Source organism: Panthera tigris, chromosome X (genome assembly GCF_018350195.1).
Source record: "Panthera tigris isolate Pti1 chromosome X, P.tigris_Pti1_mat1.1, whole genome shotgun sequence".
Lineage (NCBI taxonomy): Eukaryota > Metazoa > Chordata > Mammalia > Carnivora > Felidae > Panthera > Panthera tigris.
Window position 1 is genome coordinate 4,376,759 of NC_056677.1, and position 22,768 is coordinate 4,399,526.

The 22,768-nt window shown below is 51.3% G+C and overlaps 2 protein-coding genes across 3 annotated transcripts in view; one reads left to right on the top strand and one right to left on the bottom strand.

The window, feature by feature from the left end:
* LOC102958111 (pseudouridine 5'-phosphatase) overlaps nt 1–12,552 on the bottom strand; it is a 173,396-nt gene extending 160,844 nt beyond the window's left edge. The window contains exon 1 of one of the 2 annotated variants that reach the window (XR_006213349.1): nt 12,440–12,552. Coding sequence is in view for 1 of the 2 variants with exons in the window: in XM_042973772.1 (XP_042829706.1) it covers nt 12,440–12,509 (70 nt within the window). In the remaining variant the exon portion in view is untranslated. The remainder of the gene's footprint in view (nt 1–12,439) is intronic. The other variant, XM_042973772.1, reaches the window with a different exon arrangement.
* STS (steroid sulfatase) overlaps nt 12,314–22,768 on the top strand; it is a 153,454-nt gene continuing 142,999 nt past the window's right edge. Inside the window, exon 1 of the mRNA XM_042973771.1 lies at nt 12,314–12,470. The gene's annotated coding sequence lies outside the window, so the exon portion shown is untranslated. The remainder of the gene's footprint in view (nt 12,471–22,768) is intronic.

Sequence of the window (22,768 nt, forward strand, 5' to 3'; positions counted from 1 at the left end):
TGGCCTTATAAGACGTTACTCTAAGTCAGACCCAGTACATGAAAGATATCGCCTTCAATCAGACGCCATTTTCATAGCCCTCCCTAGGACTTGCTTAAAGCTGGGACCTATAATCAGAATGGAGAATTCTTGTCGAGTTCAAAGAGTATCGGATTTAAGTGGAAAGACATTTACGTGTGCTAAAAAATGCAAAATTTAATCAGCTGGGTGGGAAAAGTATCTGGTAGAGGACGGATTTTCCCTAAGGGACAGGTAGCTCATTCGGTGCCCAAGATACTCAGTGATGTTTAAGGGAAGGAAGACCACCAAATAAACTCTTGTGTGCTATTTAATACTTTGTGACTTACAGTCTTTAATTGAATTTGGCCCATTGGGGCCACAGTGCCGTAAAGAAACTTTTAAACGCGCACTGAAATTACTAATCTTCACTCACACGTTAAGATGATATTAACTGACTTCTCCTGGAACAGTGAAGTGAACTTCAGATTCATCGTTCTTAATCAACTTCATTTATTAGGGGAAAGTGATCGTTGGCTATTCAAAAAGGTTCCATTGGCTAAATCGGACAAGAGAAGTAGTGAACGAGGACATAAAACCTAGTGGCTTTATAAATATGGTTTAATGACCAGAAAGGTGTTTAAGTTGATGACAGAAATTGTAAATAGAACCAGAGGCTGTTATGGCCTCTTAGCGGTGATGGTGTAAGCCTAATACGTTTGTACACAGAGTAGGCAGAAATTAAATGTTTTGAACTGCTAACATTAACAGTTGGTACATTTTTAAAAGTGAGGTGTAGTCAAGTCTGAACACAGGAAGTGGACCAAAGACAGAGAGAGAGAGAGAGAGAGAGAGAGAGAGAGAGAGAGAATCAGAGACTAAGAAAGGGTTGGGGAGAAAGGGTTCTGCCCCAAGGCAGAAATCAGCTCCTGGCAATGTCAGCTGATCCCAGAATGGAGTTTCCCACATTCAGGAAAAGGTGAGCGGGGACATTTGGAACTAAGAAATACACAGGGGTGTATCAGGAGGGTTTCCTCAATATGAATGTGGATACCCACTTTCTACTGATAATCTTCCCACCCAGGGAAATATGTTCCCATTACCCAAGTACCACACACCCAGGCTATATTAGGCCCTGCGTTTACAGGCTAGTGTTGATGCAAACGAGGGGTGCCATGGACAGGATGCAGACAGCTGTCCGACCCAAGAGCGAGGCCCAAGGTGATTATTCTGTGAATAATCAATAATTCGTATCTTAGATTATAAGCTCCCAGCACAAGCCGTCATGATCTCTTTTCTGTACCTGGCAAGTATGTATTAAATATAATTGCACTTAAATGCAGCTGGACTCTGAGCTCCCGCAGGTGAATGACACGGTGAGTGTGGTTCTTATGTGGGAAGACAGGACAGAGTCCTTGGCCTTCGGCGGTTGGCAGCCACTGCTTTGGACATAATTAGAGAAGGCGAGTATATAGCAGAGAGGTGCCAGCAGGTCATTAGTTACAGCCCAATGTTTCATTAACGACAGTTAACAACCCTGGAACATCTCACGGCACACGCCCACGGATATCCCAGGTTCTGTTCCACTTTCTGTTCTCTTACTGGCTGCGCTGTGTCGAGAATGCAGGCTGGAGAGAAGCGAGGGGTCCCCTCCCACCGATTCCTCCCGTCCACGCTCGTCCCCGCCACGCAGGTATACACGGCGGCTATCCACACCACCAGGTACGTACTGACTGGGGTTTCTCTGCCGACACACACACCGCGTCTGGGCACTGTTCTACGTGCTCAGACCCCAACAGTCCACGGAACTGACCTGGCTCCGAACCCCGGTGGACCACGTGGTCTAGGAGCCAGGGTTTTGCCCACGGCGCCCTCGGAGCACCGTAAGCAGGCCGCCTGCCCCCAAATACCCACAGGAAGGGACAGACTGGAAGCAAAACCCGCGAGCAAAGACCGCCTGTCGGCAAAGGGCTACTTCCTTACTCTCATCCAGGAGCAGCCTGTAATTGTACTTCGGGGTAGATGCCCTTCCTTGTTCAAGGACTCAGACCCTTTCAAAGCGAATGACAAGCGAATGACAGCACTTGGCGTGCTCACACGTCCACACGGACAGGACCCAAAACGGCAGGCTTTGGCACAGGGCTCAGGAGGAATCAGAGGGCCGAAGGCCGAAGCCCGGAAATGATGAAGGATCCCCACCCGCTCCCCGTAGCAGGTAACACTGTCCTCCTGGCCCCAAATGAATTTCTTTCTTTGCTATTTGCATGCAAAAGTAAACGAAGCAAATCAAGACGCATAGCAGAACTCGATGGGTGTAGGTCCATTTGGCTGAGTTCCCAGATCCTTCCTTCCTAGACCTACCATCCAGGTCTGTGAGTATGTGCATCACACGCGGGCAGGGGGACGTCCACATGCAAATGTGAAACGTCTTCCGGGTACCAGCACGGTTCAAAGATGGGCCTAGACGGATGGCCATTTCTTGTGGTTCTCTCGGCAGGGTGATGCCTGCCGTATGCATCTACGGGACTCCCACCCCCGCCCCAACCATGACATCAACGTAAACGTGGCCAGACTTTCAGGCGACTGAAAGTCAACATGTATCCGTGCCCGGAACAGAAGTGCTCACTTTTCCAAAGCCTTGTGTCTGCGGTGCTTGGGGACGAGCCCGTGCAATTCAGCCACGGCAGGAGGGAATCCCGGCCACATCTGTCTGCCTTGGTCCCTGCAAACTGTGTCATGAACTAAACTGCCCCTGAACCAGGCTTCTCCTCTTCCTTCCACACCAGCCCTCTGTGTCCTTGTAATGGGCTGCGTGGAGACTCTCAAACAGATGCATCCACGTCCTGCCTTCCTGGACCCTGTGAATGGGACCTTATTTGGAGAAAGGGTCTTTGCACATGTGATTAAATCAAAAATCTCAAGATGACATCATCCTGTATTATCTGGGTGTGTCCGAAGCCCAATGACAGGTGTCCCTTTAGGAAGGAAATGAGAGGCCACATAAGGAGGGAGGCAGAGGTGGGAGGGATGTGGCCACAAAGCCAGGACTGCGGGAGCCACCAGAAGCTAGGATGGGCGGGACACAGCCCCCCCTCCAACCTTGGAGGGAGCATGGCCCCAGCCACACCGGTCTACTTCCGGCCTCCAGAACCGGGAGAGACACGTCAAAGCCACCGGTCTGTGGTGGCGTGGGACAGGGCTCCCGAGACACAAACGCGGTCCTGGTGTCGTTCACGGGGACAGCCGGAACAGCCTGCTGGCTGTCTCCACAGAGGGCAGGCCTTAGTCATCTGCATCACCATGTACAGCTTGCCACAGCGCCCTCTGCTCCAGGAAGCCCTCAGGAAGACGGCTCTGTCCTGGGGGCACTTTCCTAGCTCTGTTCCCATCACTCAGCGAGGAACCTCGTCTCCGGTCACACACAGGCACTTTTGCCAAAGCCCTGCCCTTTTCCATGTGTGCACAGCGTCCTCCCGGCCTAGGGCACGCTCAGCCTGGGCCGCCCTCCACCGAACGTCTTCCTGCAGCTCGGCCACAGAGCGCAGGACCGATCTTCTCTGGGAGGCACCCTGGACTGCTGGTGCATGTCCTGCTCCCGGCTCCCAAGGACACTGGGTCAGCTGAGCAGATAAATGAGACTGCGGTAGCATGGACAACATCTGCCTTCCTGCAGCACATACCCCACCACACCCCAGACCGTGTCCCCAGAAGCACAGGGCGGTGAGGTGGGGAGATACCCATTCCCTGCGCCGGTCTCTCTCGCCGGCATTGGCTGGGCAGCTTAGCCAAGCCTGTGGGACCCGTGAACTGAATGAACGCCCTGACCATCTGTCTCCTCGAGCTCTGTGGATCCATCCGATCAGACTTTTCTCCAATCCCTCCTCCACTTAGAACTCTATCCCCAAACAAACCCTCGACAGTGGAAAGTCAAAGTCCTACCCCCCCTCCCCCAAGCCATGTGGATGGACCCAGCCAAGGGCTGGCAGCTTCCAGTCACCTGAACTGCCTTGGACGGCTGGCTTCCTGTATTGTCCAAATGACCCAGTGGGCGACTGTAAATGCCTTTATCAGGCTGCTGCCTTTCGGGCAAGGTCAGCACAACTGGTTGAACAAGATTGCAGCAGAGATACGCTGCTGTACCTTCAGGAAGGGATGAGCTCGTCAGGCTGGGACTGGCAGACCCACAAATGACTTACATGTTTGTGTTCTGAGCACGTACCCAAGCGCAAACCTGCAGGGCACAGGACAGGGAAACAGACACAGAACAGGCAGAGCTGACAGTCATGGTTCCCTGTACGAACGCTCTCTCTCAGAAGGGAAGTAGGGACCAGTTTGTGGCCAAATTCCTCAAAGACATGTATGAACGTTCTAGGGGAAAACTGCTGGTGAGCTCTGTGCTCCCACCAGCGCCTTCTTCAACCACTCATTTGCCCCAGCATCCCTGCCCTGTCACCCACGGGAAGAAGAGCACAGTTCCGGAACCACCACTGGTATTGGTGGGGGTCACGGAAGTGCCCTGGATGAATCACTGCCTCGTTCTCTGCTCAGTCCTCTGAGAGAGGGGAGTGACAGCAGTTAAGTGCGGGCCACCAGCTTGCAGACCTAACTAAGGCACACCGCAGCTCACAAGAGCGCTGAGCACACGGTAAAGGCTCACGAGAGACACTGTGGCTGCGCAAGGAAACCACTGAGAGCCTAAAGAAAGGCACTGGTGATCAGGAGGGTGTAGAAATGGCTCTGAAGGATTTAGGACTAAGTAAGCACGTGCATGCTTTGGGGCTGGGGCCGAGGGTGAGGAAGAGAAGGTTGGAAGGGAAGTCTGAGTGTGTGGCGTGCATGGCTCACGGGGATGCTGCCGAAGACCAGGTCGGACAGAGAATTCTGGGCTCCACGCTAGACACAGTGTGCCGGTGGGGCAGGGCTGACCGATGGTCACTGGGATGAACGCAAGAGAGAGCAGAGGGCAGTCCACGGGGGTCAGAGAGTCCTTGAAGCGAGAGCCTTCGCTGCAGCCTGGGCTCACGAGCCATCGCCAAGAGAGAGGCGTGCAAGGCGAGTGCTTATGCCCTGTCAGCGTCACCAAACTACAGATGCCCACCCCTGTTGCTTCCCCAGAATATTTGACGTTGATCAGGAGTCTGGCCCGGCTACCTTGCAGAATGACCTTGCAGTTTGTATTTGTCTGGTTGTATTCACGTAGCATCCCCTTACTTGTTCTTTGACCTTCCCAAACGAGAAAGCGCTCATAGACACCCAACTGGTGACCACCCAACTGGTGACCACCCAACTGTGAGACAGGTGAGCTGTTCTGGCAGTTGAGGACAGCACATCCTCTACCATGGCACTCGGGCCCTGTCCGGGCACCATCATGGTCCCCACACTGACTCCAATGGTCTTGGCTTCCATTGGTGACTCCTGTCCAAACCACTCATGGTGGGGACTGTGAAATGCTGATTTCCCTAATTCAACCATGCTTTCCATATTTATTGAGTGCATTCTTCAAAAGAGCTGTCTCCCTCCCCACCTCCTCTGTCTTGAGACGATTATGACATTTCCTGTTTTTTTTAGAGTATTACAATTTTTTTTTTTATCGTTTATTTATTATTGAGAGACAGAGCATGAGCATGGGAGGGGCAGAGAGAGGAGGAGACATAGGATGCGAAGCAGGCTCCAGGCTCTGAGCTGTCAGCACAGAGTCTGACACGGGGCTCGAACTCACAAACCGCGAGATCATGACCTGAGCCGAAGTTAGATGCTTAACCGACTGAGCCGCCCAGGCGCTCCTAGAGTATTATGATCTATCGTAGTCATTCCTCTCTGGATTTCGTGTCATGCTGCATTTTGCTACTGGGACCCCTCCCTGCATTCTGGCTTAAGACTCATGAATCCTGCTTTGTGGGCTGGAGAAGCGGCGTAAACTGTGCAGAACGCACAAATATATCCGCACAGACCTGCCTCCGTAGGAAGTACTAAGTTAGCGCTTCCAGTGTGTACAAAGTGCAGCAACTGTATTTGCTGTCCCATCACTCTTGGGTTTCCAAGGAGTCTGAATGCACAGGTCTGAACGCACTTAGATGAAATCCCCTGAAGCCACTCAGAGATCACGGCACGTGGTCCGGAAGAGGTGGAAATCAACGCACTACAGTGAACAGGCTGCAGACACAGCCACCCAAGCACACCTATCCTTGGTTCCCGCAAGCACCCTCTTTTCCGAGTGTGTGCCAATGTGGCCTCGGCGTCCCCTGTAACCCCGGCCCACCTTTCTGCCTAATGGTTCCGGTCTTGAAGACACAGGGACACTATGACCACCACCTACACCTGGGCTCTCAGGCTTGAGACCTCCCACCAAAACACCCCGTGTGGCACCAAGGAGGACAAGAGTGAGTTCCACACGTCTTTCGAGGACGAGACTTCTCACGACCAGGGACTAGGGCAACAGAACTGACCACGTGCATCTTCTCCCCAGAAAAGCAACAGGAGCTCTGTGTGTGCTTGCCACAAATGGCTGAGTGCAGCTGACCACTAAGCATAATTCGTAGGTCATGGGAAACAGAGGGACAGGTAAGGAGACAGCAGGCGCAGACAACCAGACAAACCCAGAACGTAGAACATTGCGTAACGTAACCGGCCTTCCCAAAGTCACTATCATGGGGGAAAACAAAGGATGCGATTGGAGGAAGGGGTGAAGCTTTCTGATTTACAGCAGGATAAAGGGGCATAAAACTACCATGTGGAACCCAGCTTGGAAAACACTAGAGGATTCTCAGCTGGACCGTCGTCCCCTCTATGTTCTAATACAATCATTACTGAGAAGTCTTTTTTTTTTTTTTCTAAACACAAACTGTCTGCTTGATAAAAATACTCTGTCCTGCTTCAGAAAACATGTTTATTGCTCTCGTATTTCTTCCCCTGGTCTGGAATGTCCGTTTTTCTTCTTCGCTCCTTCCTGCACCTGACATAAATTCTCCAGGTGACTTCAGTTGAAAGTACTTTCTGTCTCTACCATGCCCTTGCCGTGCTTAGTAGCCAGTGACGCACAGAGTCCACTCGCCACGTTTTATGTTCCATCAGGACGCTGAGACTAAGAGTAGGGGCTTGTCTGAATCCCACACAGCACCTGGCACCAGACAAGGATGGGAATGTGAGCAGACAAGGATGAGTGGATGCACGGGTCCACCACGGGGAGTGCTGAGATTAAGTACAACTAAATAAAAGCTAAATAAATGTAGCTCAGTGAACTAGCTACATTTGACACCCCTGGGTACCACGTGTGCTTCCTGTTCGCAGGGCAGACATACAACATGCCCAGGTGACAGGCAGCTGGTGACAGCTTCATGGACCGTGCTGGTCTAGGGAGGAGAGATGAGCAAAGTTCTCATCAAGGACACTCCGCTTTTCCTACAGATAAGGGGGGAGGGCGGGATCTCAGGACATGAGAGGGAGGGAAGCCTGATGCTTATTTTGACTCTTGCCCCCAAGGTGTCACAGAAGCTCACACATGCAAACCACAATTTTGCTCTTGTTCTGATTTCGGGTACAGACAGGGCAGTCTACGGCCGCTTGCACAAGGTTTGGTTGGCTCCTGTGTCTCTCCCTGACCAGACACGTGATGTGTGAGATTTTCCAGTACAGCATCACTGATCACAAAGGGACGTATACCATGACCTCGCTCCTAGACCCAGCAAAGGAGAATCAGAGGCCGCCCACGGCCCAACCCAGGACCACCAGCAATGCCAACGAAACCGCCCTGCAGGCAGGGGTGTGAGGACGCGACCACCCTCCCCCCACACAGGGGCCCTCTCCGCACAGACACTCTGCCCACTGAGACTTAGCTACTGACTACAGACGTCACGGGGAATTCTGGGTGTGAGGGAGCCAGAGCACAGGGAAGGTGATGTACCTACCTGAAGCTCAGAACTTTGGGCAGAATAGCTGTCCAGCTCTACAGAGCTGGCGGGGGGCGGAGGGGGGAGAGAAAGCTTCTTAAGACAGGACGTGTTACGATTATTACGTTTTCAACAAAACTCTCCATATACGTCCTGAGGGCAACTTTAACCAGAGACATCTGCACCAAACAGCCAAGATTGCCCCCACCTATTTTAACACAATTACGTGAAAGTTCTCACAAATCAAATGCTCTAATTATTAGCCACAGGTACTCATGCAGACTTGATGTAGGAAACTCATTTTCAAATGCAATCCACTGTGGTAGGACGCTTTTCTATTTTCCAGTTATGGGCTGTGTCTCAATGCTTTTTAAAATGCCTCCTCCCTAGGTGTGACCAGGCGTCTTTGTAATGAGTGCTTTGAGGACACTTCTTGGGGGCATCATTTCCCTTGCTGTTTTACATGGCATTAAAAAACCAGGGACGCTGACTGGTACGTAAATCACGGGAATTTAAAAAGAAAAGAATCAGAGTGAACGGCAAATCATCAGAAAGACAAAAGGGGCCAAAATATCGCCCAACACACTGCTTTTCCAGAAGAAGGAAAAGAGCAGAAACGGCTTTGTGACAAAGTGTGAGTGCTGTCCTCCCTCGATGATGAGAGTCTGTGAAGCCGCAAACACACAGTGAGAAGGCAAGGACAGGGCAGGGCCCAGCCGCACTCACAGGGATTTGCTGAATGTTTCCGTCCTACCGCCAGCTGGACAAAAGTCTGTTATCAGCAGGATTCTGCAATCTGGATCTCAAGCCCTTCTCAATTATTCTAGAAAGAGGAGCAGCTGTGGTGGGCGACCAACGACCACCTCTAAGCACAAATTTTAGGTGGACGCGTTTGACCACTAACACCAGGCACAAACTTGAGGAGGACGCAGTTCGGATCTACTAGAAAGTGTCACCGATGGGGACAGTTTAGCAGCATCGGCCCATACTTGGTTTGCTTTGTTAGCAATGGCCAGTTTTCTCCAACATGGTCTAGAGTCCACTCTTCCTAAAGGGTCCTTCCCCAGACCCCCGGCAGCATCTTATTCCAAAGTGAGAAACTCAGAGTCTGCGCTGCCTTGGGCGTGGGCTCTCCTCAGCTGCAAGGCCTTGGACTGCCCTCCGAACTTCAGCTGACTTCTCTGCAAGGACGGAAGGAACCCAAGTTTCACCTAGCAAGGAGAGCTAAAGCCCGAGCACGTGCGGTCAGCTCCCAGGGGAGCAGGGCAGAAAGAATGTGAACGTACCAGAGCACGGCTGCCCCCACACCCAGCACGAGACCCCAGGGCACACAGCCAAGGGAGGGGGGTTCCAAAATGTAGAGCATGCATGCGATGATTATCTCCAGCCAATGGGGATGCGTGTGCGTAGGGAGGCATCTTGACAATGCTTCGTTCGGCCCTGCCTTCCTGAGGAAGTGTCACAACCCTGGTAGTGTCCAGATGGTAGGGCACCACTGAGAAAAGAAGCTCCGATCTCCACTTAAAAAAAATCTCATACATGTTACGCAGGTCAGTTGGTCATGTGTGTTTTAGCGTTGCTGTGGGACGTCTTATGCAGGTCCTATTTCTAAGAGCACTGCTCTGCACAGCAAACTTCCTGTTTGCTAAAAATGACAGGCCCCCCCCCCCCCCGCCCCACTTTGCTCCTAATTTCAGTTTTTTACGAACCGGATAATCTTCCCCATCCAGAAGGCGAGACACCATTGAATACCTGTCATCTTCCTTCGAAATCTTGTCGTGGTTGATAAACAATTTCAGTCCCTTCTCCTCTTTCTCTAAATGGCATTTGAGAGACAAAATTATTACCTAGATCATAGTTGATTATTACCTTGTGTCAACAAAAACAGAATCCAAAAGTGTCGTTTCTATTGCAAAGGACAACAGTGTCATACATTTCAAACGTCCGAAATAGTACCTCGGTGTGGTCAACCTTTCCACAAAAATTTCTGTTTACTTCCTCATTCTCCTCTGATTAAACAAGCCTCCCCGCGGATATCAGCATTGCCTCCTGAAACTAATTGTTTTGAACCGCATTTCCCTGAGCACAGCAGTACAGGAGGCTAGGCTGACAAATGGAACTTGCAGGGGAAAATGCATTCACCGTGCTAACAAACCTACCGCAAAAGGACTCGTTACAAATGGACAGCACAGTGTGCTGCAAACAGCAGACAGACTGAATGAACTACACCAGCATAACTGACCAGACCGCACGAGACAGAGCAGTACATTTTGGAAAGCAGTGTCTCATACGAGACATTTTATAAAAAGAATGGAACGAGGGAATTTCTGAGGAGGTTCTGCAAAGCCTTACTTACTACCTCAAAGCAGAGTGAAATCTGAAAGAAGGGGCAGACACTAAGAGGGAAAAAAACCCAAAAAGGGCCATGTCTTATCTTCCCAAAGGACACTGATCCTTGCTTCTCTGACCAATTCGAAGGCTTGGATGACGGTTGCAAAGGGCAAACCATTTCGCCTGGTGTAACTGGCAAGTGGAGACCCCTGCTCATAACTGCTCCCGCAGGTCCCGTGACAGAAGCCACATTCCTGGCTTCAGGGAGCGGCTACGTTTGCATCGGGAGTCGGACGTAAGCATGCAACTCATATAGAAGTTTAATAAATCACATTTTAACGAGACCTCTCAGTTTGCATTAATATTCATGAGACTCCCAGAACAGTTCTTTGGGCCTTTCATTAGAGGATAAGGAATTTATTTGACAACGTAAACTTCTTGACCACCTGAGCAGGAAAAGTCCTGTCTACCAACGATACTTATGAATCCCAGAAGGTTTCTGAAATGGAGTCATTTCAGATTTAGGAGCTACATGCACTGTTCTCTGCAATTGGTGACCTCTATGGGGATTTACTTATTTATTTATTTTATACATTTACGGGAATTAATCTGGTTTCAAAGTGCCTGTTTCTATTCTGTGGCTTAAAAAAAAAAAAAAAATCAGGGGCGCCTGGGTGGCGCAGTCGGTTAAGCGTCCGACTTCAGCCAGGTCACGATCTCGCGGTCCGTGAGTTCGAGCCCCGCGTCAGGCTCTGGGCTGATGGCTCGGAGCCTGGAGCCTGTTTCCGATTCTGTGTCTCCCTCTCTCTCTGCCCCTCCCCTGTTCATGCTCTGTCTCTCTCTGTCCCAAAAATAAATAAAAAACGTTGAAAAAAAAAAATTAAAAAAAAAAAAAAATCAGTCTTATTACTACTGAATCACCTAGCAATAGGACCAGTGCAGAGGGCGAGGGGGGGTGCGGGGGGGAAGGACGTCATACTCACCGTTTAAGATGAACACATCATTTATATTTAGAATCAGATCGATCTGGAATCATTCCTCAGCTTTGCTCCTTATCCGCTGTGTGACCTTGGGCAAGTGACTTAACCTCTCTGAGTTGTATTGTTTATTAGTGAATGCACATATCCTCCTCTACAGGGTTCTAGGCTAAGAGCCCCTTAATGTATGCACACCTCCACCAGGTCAGCAGCCCACGTAAATTATGCAGGCATTTTTACAGTTTTGTGAGGGCTTCTGGAGGCTATGAGGTCAGAACACAGTAACTTAATACTGTTATGCAACAGCATGTGGAGGCTTTGGGTAGCCCTCAGGACAGTTGTCTCCGCATTTACGCACTGGGTGTTTGTCTTCTCTGAATTCTACCTGAACTTTTCACGGCAGGTGAACTTCCGGATGAGCATGGATTTCTCAGTCGAACCCCAGAGAGAGCACGTTGTAGAAGGATCGATAATCCCTGTGCTTTATCCAACTTTCAGGCCCTGGGGCTCAAAAGCAAGGTGGGGTGGAGTTCTTGCACAGCCAAGCCCCTCCCCAAGTGATGTCGGAGCCGCAGGTCACTCCGGGCAGCCAGGCCACTTAAGAGGACTCGTCCGCCTCCGCAGTCCTGGCATTTGAGGCTGGATAATGTGTCGTGGCGTGGGGCGCTCCGGTGCGCCGCGGGAGCCCCAACAGCACGCCCGGCCTCTAGCCACCCCCCCCCCCGATTCTAGCAACATCCCCCTCTACCTAGGTGCCCCCCAACGCCTCCAGACGTTCCGGCTTGAGGACCCCTGCCCCGTGGAATACTACAAGCAAGGTGCGTGCACCTCGGCGCCCACGCCGACGGCCCCCGGGAGCAGGCCGGCAGGGACCCGCCAGGCTGGTGCGCACGTGGGGAAATTGAGGCAGGGCGGCGCTCCCGGCAAGCACAGCGGGAAGGACCCTTCACTCCCGCGCGGTGGTCTCCGAGCGCCGCCCCCACGCGCGCCGCCCCCCCCCCCGCACACGCACTCCATCCCCACGCGCGGCGCGGCCACCGGAAGTAGTGCCCCGGGCGGCGTCGACACTGCAGCCCCGCGCGCGGCCGGCCTGACATGGCCCCGGCGCTCCCGCCGCCGCTGCCCGCCTGGGGGTCCCAGACTCGGCCCCGCCGCCGCCCTCGGGCCTGAAAGCCTGCGCCCCCCCTACCCCCACCGCCCGCGTCCTCCCCGGACAGCCCTCGCGGGTGGCGGCCGCAGGCTACCCACCAAGAAGGAGGCCGTCCATGTCAAAGAGCAGGTGGGTGACGGGCCGCGGCGGGGGTACGGAAGCCGCCATTGTGCCGGCGTCACGGCCAGGTAGGGGCGGAGAAAGGTGCGCGCGCCCGCCGCCCCGCGCCCGCGCGCCCCAGGCCTCCGCGCGAGCCCGGAGCCGCTCTGCGCACGCGCGCCCCGAGCCTCCGGGCCCTGAGCCGCTACCGTGCACGCGCGCTCCGAGCCATCCTGCACGTCCCGAGCCTCACTGCGCACGCGCGCCTCTGGCGGTCTCTGGCGAGTCGTCGAGTGCGCGCTCCGAGCCGCGCACGCGCGCTTCCGTCTCTCCTCTGTGTCGCGCGCGCGCGCGTCTAAGAGGGTCACCCAGTCTCTGCCGAGGAGCCGGGATGCGGCACGGGCGGGCACGAGTTTGGCCGCATACACCCCCGCAAACGGGGCAGCGCAGCGACTACCTGCCGGTGTGGGGGCAGATGCAGGACGAGATTGGAAAGGGTGGGAGGACGGAGGGAGAGCCTCGAAGGATGGTCCCTGGGGCAGTTGCGGGGAGGGCCGTAGAGGTGCTCAGGCGGGCATCACCGCGAGCCACCCGGTAAACGTGGAGCCAGATGGCCTGGTTGTGCAGCCGTCCGAGCCCTGATTGGTCGTCCAGGGACCCTCGCAGATTTCCCCTTTCTGTTTCGCGCGCCATCCGTCCCCTGGGCCCCGCCTGGCGCATGCGCAATGGCCAGCGGGTCTGCCGGGTCTGCCGGGTCTGCGGTCCCCCTGGCTTCATCACCGACAGAGCTTCCCCAGCTGGTGCCTCCTCCCAAAATCAGCCGAAAACGATCAGAGAGGAAACGGAGGAAGCAAATTAGGGATGTGCCTTGCCGCCTTCGCCTGCTCATGCTTCACCTGCCTTTGTGGCTCTGAGGTTTTTTGGTTTTTTGTTTTTTTAAACCTTTTGCATTCTTTCTGAATGCAACCTGGAAATAATTTTGTTTTTCTTTTTGGGCACGACCAAAGATACCTTTCTGTGTCCGTTTCTGTTTAGTGTTGGTTGGCGTTGCATATGCATATTTAAGCATAAGGATAGGGCCTCTTTAAGGAAGCCGAACTTAGAAAGTTCCAGAGACTGTAAGACCTTAAGAGTGTATTTCTGGTGAAGTGCAAAAAGTCCGGTGTGACTTGCGTGGATTGGGTAAGCAGAGCAAGATGATAGGCTAGGAGTCTCTGTGCATCGCTTTCCTTGGGCATGAAAGATGGATGTTTAAGGAGACACGCGGGTCAAGCAATCCCTTAGTACTAGCAAATAGTGTATATTCAGTTAATTCGTGTCTTTTTAGAGCTGTTGCTGTGACAGGTTATGATTTCTTTTTGAGGACAGAGAAGGCAGTTCAATCAGTTAGTGAGGGGACTGTGCTCAGCTGCTGTAACAAAGAGGCTGGGTGGCCTGAACAACACACATATGTTGCCTTAGAGATCTGGAAGCCAGGGGTTGGAGAACAAACAGCCAACAGGGGTCAATGCCTTCGGAGACATTGAGGACAGGATTCTTCCGGGCCTCTCCTTGGCTTGTACGTGGTCTTCTTATGTCTTTATATCATCTCTCTGTGGGTCTGTTTCTGTGTCCAAATTTCCCCTTTGTGTGATGATTCCAGCTGTAAGGGATTACCTATCCTAATGACCACGTTTTAATTTGATTATCTATGTAAAGACTCTGCCTTCAAATAAGATGATCTTCTGAGCCTCCTAGGGGTTAGGACTCCAACATTATATGTGTAATATATAGACACACGTGTATACGTCACTGCACTTGCAGAGGGACAGGGAAGTTACAGAGGGACAGGGAAGAGGGACAGGGAAGAGTCGTGTGGACTTCTCTCCACAGATGTAAAAATGTGATTCAAATAATTTTTTCTTTGAATTTCATATATCTCTTGGATATGACGGAAGATATCCCTTCATTTACAAAAACAAAAGAAAAAAAAAAAAACCCAGAAACAGATCCCAAGAACCGTCATGTTTGTGACAAGCTAGATTGGGGGGGAAAAAAAATGAAAACAGGTTCACACCTGAAGTGGTTTCGACGCACGTAACTAAATGCACTTTGACGCTTCGTAATTCTCCTAACAGTCAAGGATAGAAACAGAGCTTCTGGGGAGAGAGAGAGGATGAATTTCCTTTCACAAATTACAATTTATGTTTGCAAAATTGTGTTTTCCCCGTGGGATGATGTCTTACTTTTCCCGACAAGTTTAAAATGCGGCAGACGATGCAATCAACTGTAGTGCGGTGGTGTCCAAAACACATCCACAAGTGATCGTACAGATTGAAAATCAGGATCCTCTCCCACACAATGAACATGCATGCTAAAGCAAAAACGATAGATATATCTCAGCTTATCTCAGCTTCCTCGTCTTGCTGTCTTGCTTATTCTGTCCGTGTGTTTGCTCTCTGTGTCGTATCTGGAAAGGCGCTTGTCATCCAAGTCCCGTTTGGAAACCCACCGAGCCCTGCGGTTCACCCTGGGCAGCTCTCGTTTCCTTCCCCGGCTCCGACCCGGTCCCGGGGAGCCTGAGGCTGGTGGATGGTGCCCTTTCTGCAGGTTGCCTGTGCGGGGCCCTGCAGCAGCTGGGGGGAGCCAGGGCTGGGTCTCAAAGAGATGTGTGGAGGGAAGCCTTGAGGCACACTGGAGGTCCCTGTTGGCAGCACTAGCCAAGCCTGTGGAGAGTTTGGAGAGCCCAAGGCGCCCTCTCCCACTGCAAGGTTCCTTGCACGGCTTAACATTCCTTTAGCTGGAGAACTGGCCTGGGAGTGGCTTCAGACATAACCATGGAGCAGTGAAGGGCGTATATCAAAGTACGCGTATCTTTTCACATATGCGTGTGCAAACATACTTTTGTACTTTATTATATGTTGTGTGCTTTATATTCTTTATGGATTGGTGCGCATCTGTGCATCAAGTCTATTAAGTTATATGTAGTTTTTTGTATTCAGTAAGATCAAACTCTAAACAGCACACGGTAATAAAAACTTAAGCACCGAAGACCTCCCGAGTGAGTCCTAAGGGTAGTGGACTGTCTCCGTCAGAGACTTATAAATTCTTTGTGGACATTGCAGATGGGAGACCCTTCCTAAGAGGATGCTAGTCTGTTCTGGCCGCTGTAACAAAGTGTCACAGATGGGGGTGCTTAGACAGCAGACATTTGTCCCTCACAGTTCTGGAGGCCCAAAATCAAGATCAGGATGCTGACGGATTGGGTTCCTGCTGACAGCCTGCTTCTTGGTTGATAGGTGGCTGTTTTGTCTCTCTGTCCTCATGTGGGTGGAGGTGGGGGCTCTGATGCCTATTCTTATAAGCTCAATAATCCCATCATGGGGGGCTCCATCATGATCTCATCAAAAGCTGATTAATCATTATATTAATATGTCACACGTGTATGTTGTGAAGTCTGTATACATTACTGCATGTGTTTTATACATGGTATATATTTAGTAAATTTAAAAAAAAATTTTTTTAATTTATATTTGAGAGACAGAGATAGAGCATGAGTGGGGGAGGAGCAGAGAGAGAGGGAGACACAGAATCTGAAGCAGGCTCCAGGCTCTGAGCTGTCAGGACAGGGCCCGACGTGGGGCTCGAACTTGTGATCTGTCAGATCATGACCTGAGCCAAAGTCTGACTCTTAAGTGACTGAGCCGCCCAGGCGCCCCTATATTACTTTAGTAAATTAGCAGAACCCAAGAGGGGGTCCTGGGAACCTCGAATCTATAGCAGCTCCGTCAGAGGCTCTGGTGACAACCTCTCCCTGCTAGGGCCATCTAATTTGATGGTAGCAGGAACAGCGTTGGAGACTTCCCTGTGACTTCCCCTGTGAGATCCGATGCTGACTCCAGGTATGTGTGTCAGCATTGGGTTTAACGGCAGGACACCCACCTGGTGTTAGATTTGTGGGAAAACCCACAAATAGGCGTTGGTGTCAGAATCCTGCTCTCCAGTGTCTTCCCTCCAAGTACCGCCCCACTGGAGATTCAGGCTTCATCCTATGAATTTGGGGGGGGGGGGAGGAACCCCCAACATCCAGTCCATCGTAGAGTGTTACCATTTCCTTTGCCATCCAGTTATATTCCGGTTTGATAAGTCACGCCCTTGGTTACTTGGCTGGGGACAGATGACTGAACGCGCTGGTTTACGGCTGTAACGATCACCCAGACATGCCTCCGAAGACTGGAAGGCAGCCCTGTGTAGACCTCCACACCGCAGTGTGCACGCGGGTTTGTTTTCCCTCCGAGGCGGGCGTGAGCCAGATAGCACAGCGAGGGAAGGCTCGCGCATGTTCGAGGAGACTTTCAGGTGGCTTCCTGGGCCCTCGCGTGTGCATAGAGATGCAGTGAAGTAAGTGTAGGAACCGCTCGCCTGCGTACCCCTGGTCCGGAATCGCCCCCCCCCCGCCCTCCGTGCTCTGTTGATATCTGGGACAGGGAAAGTTGACGTGGGCCGAATCGTGATTTCCAAAAGTCATGGGGTGAAGTCCCAGCCCCCAGCACCTCAGAATGCGGCCGAATTCGGAGACGGAACCACTCCCCTGCGTACCTGGGCTTCTAGCCCGTGGTCCTTAGTGATGGCAGATGTAGCAGATGGGCACAATCCTTCTGTGTGGTGGGGGCCGTCCTGTGCGCCGTAGGCTTTTAACAGCATCCCTGGTCTCCTCCCGGTAGATGCCAGCAGCACCTCCCAGTACTTGTGTCTGTCTGTCTACCTATCCATGAAGCCGTCCCTCCAGCCGCACATCCATCCACGCATCCACACACACATATGTGCATGCACATCCTGGCGTCCCGTTCTGGAGTCCAGCCGCGTAGGGAAGCAGGAGGGCAGGTTCCGATGTTCAGAAGTCCTGGCCCGTACGCGCAGTACCTTTGAGCCTAGGTAGACTCCCGTCGACTCCAGGAACTCACGACCCCGTGGGAAGAGCTCGCTGACCGGGATTCGAGAGGGAGAACGCGGAGAACCCGTTCCCTGTACCGCTAAGAAATCTCACGAGTTCATTCTTAGAACAAAAACATGTGCCTGGCCTGGGAGTAGGGAACTGGGGGCCCCTCGCTGGGGAGGCCTTGGGTTTGCTTCTCTCCCTGCTCCCCTGGTTTCTGCATAAGCCAGGCAGCCCTGGACTGAGGCTTGAGCTCCGTGAATGGCTGACCTAGCCGCTCATGGCGTCTTTCCTCTGGGATGTGGTTGGTTGGTTTGTGGAGAGGGCCGTGACTGTTGACCTTCTTGGCCATCAGAGTACAGTCGCAAGGACTCACCTCCGCGAGAGAAGCCAAGCTTCCTCCCGACACCGGAAGACAACTGAGGTGGCCCATGGCACAGCAGTGTCAGCCTCACGTGGGGTCTGGCCACAAATGCACAACCGGAGGCCCCACCCAGACCTACTGAATCAGCCGGGTGGCCGAGGCCACTGACCCCCACCTGGGGTATGCCGGGCACTGCACTGTGATATGGGAGCTCCACCTGATATGAGGATCTCTGCTGGCGATTTTTTTTATGTGAAAGTGTGGGAAACATGCCAGACCTTGTTAGGGTCTATTATCTGCGTGGACGCTGGTGGGTGATCCCCACGGTGGGTGGTCACGTATCCCGGTCAGCTTTCCCAGTGTCTTGGGAGACGACAAGAGGGTGGGATCCGTGCCTTCGACTTATTTTACTTGAATTCAGGTTAATGCAATGTATGTTTTAGGGTTAAATGTATTTACAGGTTATTTCATTTATTTAAATGTTTGTTTACCTTGAGAGACACACCATGCAGATGAGCAGGGGAGGGGCACAGAGAGAGAAGGAGAATTGCAAGCAGGCTCCGCATTGTCAGCACAGAGCCCAACGTGGGGCTTGACCCCATGAACCACAAGGTCATGACCTGAGCCGAAATCAAGACTTGGATTCTTAACTGACCCCCAAGGCGCCCCTATTTATTTCACTTTTAAACCAACCCTCACAAAATGGAAAAAGGGCTTAAAGAAACTTCTATCAGGAAAGTAAAATGCCAGTCCATGTTAATGGCAAGGAAACGTAACTTCCAGCATGAACTTTATAGTACTCATGAATGAGAAAAAAACACACATCGCATTGGTACATAAATAGATGTCACTCATCTAAAATTGTATGTATACAGGGTGCCTGGGTGGCTCCGTCCGTCCGGCATCTGACTTCGGCTCAGGTCACGATCTCATGGTTCGTGCATTCAAGCCTCACGTCAGGCTCTGTGCTGACAGCTCAGGCTGACAGCCTGCTTCAGATTTTGTGTCTTCCTGTCTCTCTGCCCCTCTCCCGCTTGCTCTGTCTCTCTCAAAAATAAATAAAAACATTAAAAAAATAAAATAAGATAAAATTGTATCTCACAGAGAGGATGAATGCTCAAACATTGGGGAGATGGGAAGTGCGTGGTCAAACCCTAGCCTGTTTTTCTCTCTGCCTCGGTGACTGGACACGACCATGGACATCTGAGGGAGGGGCCTGAGGTTCATTGTGCCCCCCTGGTAGGAGCCTCGTTCACCACTGGGATCCATGGCACTACACAAGGTCTCCTGCCCTCCCTCTCTCCCTCTTACCTTCCATCTCTTGTTTTGTTTTGTTTTGTTTTGTTTTGTTTTGAGAGAGAATGCGTGCACACAGATGTACCACACGCACAGTTGCACAAGTGGGGGAGGGTTGGAGAGTTAGAGGGACAGAGGATCCCAAGCAGGCTCTGTGGTGACGGCAGACGGCCCCATACGGGGCTTGAACTCATGAATCGTGAGATTGTGCCCTGAGCTGAATTCAGATGCTTCACAAACTGAGCCCCCCGGGCTCCCCTCATTTTAAATTCTCTCCCTCTTGATTTTTGCCTCTGACTTAATCCTCTGGCAGGGGGCCCTCCCTCCAGGACAGGTTAGGGGTAGGTGTGCCCATGGTGGATGTGCCAGACACCATTAACTCATTTATATATAAGAATAATTAACTGCTTTCCCCGTGAGGTTGTTGAGATGGTTTATAAAGTAGCGAGCACATCCCAGTCGCTGGGGAGGCCTGGTGGCTTTTACTACACATGTTATGAAACAGCAAGCCAGTTTTAACCGCGAATACCCAGTCATTCTTTAATGTGGACCCTGAGCACCTGTCTTGTGTACACATCGCTGAACACTGAGTGGGGCCCCATGCATCTTGTATAAACTGCCGCAGAGGATCAAAGCCTTCCCGACCAGCCAGCAGTGTTATAAGAGCAGTTGGATGCAAGGTGTGTGCTCTCGCAGGTGAGGCTGAGGACAGAGTCTGTCCTTGGGGAGGAGATTCAGCACGGGGGGGCCCCGGGCACCCCTCCTGTGATCTGGGGGGAAGAGACAGAAGGAAGCAAGATGCCAGCATCACCAGGCGGCTCAGTCAGTTAAGTGTCAGGTCGGACTCTTTGTTTTGGCTCAGGTCGTGATTGTCCGGTTCCGTGGGTTCAACCCTCGCATCTGGCTCTGCGCTGGCAGCTCGGAGCCTGCTTGGGATTCTCTGTCTCCTCTCTCTGCCCCTCCTCCGCTTGCGCTGTCTCTCTCTCAAAATAAATGGATAAAGTTAAAAAAAGATAATCTTTTGAGAAAAGTAAACAAGAGGAAACACTGTATATATATTTTTTCTTCCCTTGTGCGGTTTATTTTTTTAATTTTTTTTTAACGTTTATTTATTTTTGAGACAGAGAGAGACACAGCATGAACGGGGGGAGGGTCAGAGAGAGAGGGAGACACAGAATCCGAAACAGGCTCCAGGCTCTGAGCGGTCAGCACAGAGCTCGACGCGGGGCTCGAACTCACGGACCGCGAGATCATGACCTGAGCCGAAGTCGGACGCTTAACCGACTGAGCCACCCAGGCGCCCCTTCCCTTGTGCAGTTTAGATGCAAATCCACAAGGGCAGTGCTGGGGAGGAAGAATTTTACTCTGCCCTTCGTAGATTCTTCCAGCTGGTCTGAGAGTTAAATTGACATGAGACATATTAACAGGAGAAAATCAAATTTAATTTCGTAGGTACAGGAACACCACGTACGTGAGGGGTTCCAGGTCAGAAAGGTAAAACGAGGTACCTATGCCATCCTGAGCTAAGGAGTGGGATGGTGTCCTCAAAGGAGAAGGCAAATCATGGGGCAGTAAGAACATGTTCAGTAATTAGATGTTTGCCCTGGCACACAGATGGGCACTCAGATAAAATTCATCTCTGATAATAACTCTCATTCTGAGAAAGAGCCCTAGTTTAGATCCTTGTAGGTGGTTATGGGAGGGGTGAAAGCTGCTCTTGAGCCTGCGAGGTCTTGTCTGTCTCCAGCTCTCAACAGTCCATGTGCCAAGCTGACCCCCTCTGGGGAGGCTTGCTCGGAACCCCTTCAGCAGCATCAGCAGTGCCTCACTGTGACCTTAGTAAAGTAGCAGCTCTTACCCTAGTCAGCCCCAGAGAAGCAGGTGTCCCCCTTTGCCAAGCTCCACCCTGCTCCTGGACAAACTGCAGCGAAGCAGATGGCAGGTGGGAGCAGACAGCTGGCTGCTGGCCTCCTCCTCTCCCTCCCCAAGCAGACAGGAGCCTGGAGGCACCTGGGTGGCTCGGTTGGTTGAGCATCTGACTTCGGCTCAGGTCATGATCTCGCAGTTTGGTTCATGAGTTCAAGCCGTGCATGGAGCTCTCTGCTGTCAACACAGAGCCTACATCGGATCTTCTGTCCCCATCTCTCTGCCCCTACCCTGCTCGTACTCGCTCTCTCTCAAAAATAAACATTAAAAAAAAAATTTTTTTTTTTTTAAAAGAAGACAGGAGCCTGGAATGGGCATGTGCCAAGCCATCCTTGCTAAATCCGTCAGTCACATGTTGTTGAGAAGGACTGTTCCTGGGGTCAGTGGTGGTGTTTTCACTTTTCTTTTTTTTAACACAGTTTTTCCCAAACTCGTCACACACGCACTGTTGAAAAAGGAAGTAATATGTGTTAACTTCCATTAGGTTGGGTCCATCCCAGCACAGTTTTAGAAATGCCAGGCTGCTGTTATGATTACAGTCCAGGAAGACTCCAAAATTCTAACCACAGCTGTCCTGAAGCAATCTTTTAGTATGAGTTTGGGATCTGAGCACGTCAATGGGACACCCAACAGGTTGAGATAGCAGAATAAATCTACATAGTAAAACTGTACAGAATGAGAATCTTAAGTACCTCCCAGAGTGAAGATTCTAACAATCTTAGGAGCAATGGGATGTGTGTGTCTACATACAGACACACACATTTATGGTACGTACATAAATCATCTAGTTGTGTGTGTGTGAGTTTTTTTAAAAGTAATCTCTGTGCCCAGCATGGGGCTTGAACTCATGGCCCCAAGATGAAGAGTTGCATGCTCTCCTGACTGAGCCAGCCAGTTGTGTGTGTGTGTGTGTGTGTGTGTGTGTGTGTGTGTGTGTGTGTTTTATTTTGAGACAGAGACAGAGAGCGAGCAGGGGAGGAGCAGAGAGAGAGAGAGAGAGAGAGAGAGAGAGATTCCCAAGCAGCCTCCATGCTGTCAGCTCAGAGCCCAATGCGGGGCTGGGATTCACAAACCATGAGATCATGACTTGAGCCGAAACCAAGAGTCAGACGTTTAACCAGGTGAGCCATCCAGACACCCCTTAAGAAACTGGAGGAAAGATGTATATAATTTAAATATGTTTAGCTGACATATATGCAGACGCGTATAAGTAATATATGCATTTATGGTTTTTAGAAACTGATGAATAAAATTCATTACGTAGCATTTCAACAGACTTGATTTACACATACACATGCATTGAGTATGTAAATAGATATGTGTGTGGCTTTCAGAAACTTAAGAGGAAAGTTTTTTTGTATATAATGTGTATGTATGTATACGTAAAATAGCACAGACTTGAGAGTGGTATAATATTTTACAATATTTTGTTCTTTTGTGGCCACACTTCAAATGAATATGTATGTCGGCTGCCACTGTATTTAACATGGAAGGAGTAACACTTAAAAAGAATGTATTTCTGGGGCGCCTGGGTGGCTCAGTCAGTTAAGCATCCGACTTTGGCTCAGGTCATGATCTCATGGTTCGTGAGTTCCAGCCCCACATCGGGCTCTGTGCTGACAGCTCGGAGCCTGGAGCCTGCTTCGGATTCTGTGTCGCCCTCTCTCTCTGCCCCTCCCCCATTTGCTGTCTCCATCCCTCAAATAATGAATAAACGTTCAAAAAAAAAAAAAAAACATTTAAAAGGATGTATTTCAGCTCTGTTTCCCAGGGCCATTTCCACTACTCTGCATGAACCTTAGAGGCAATCAGTTCCTGTGAGTCCTT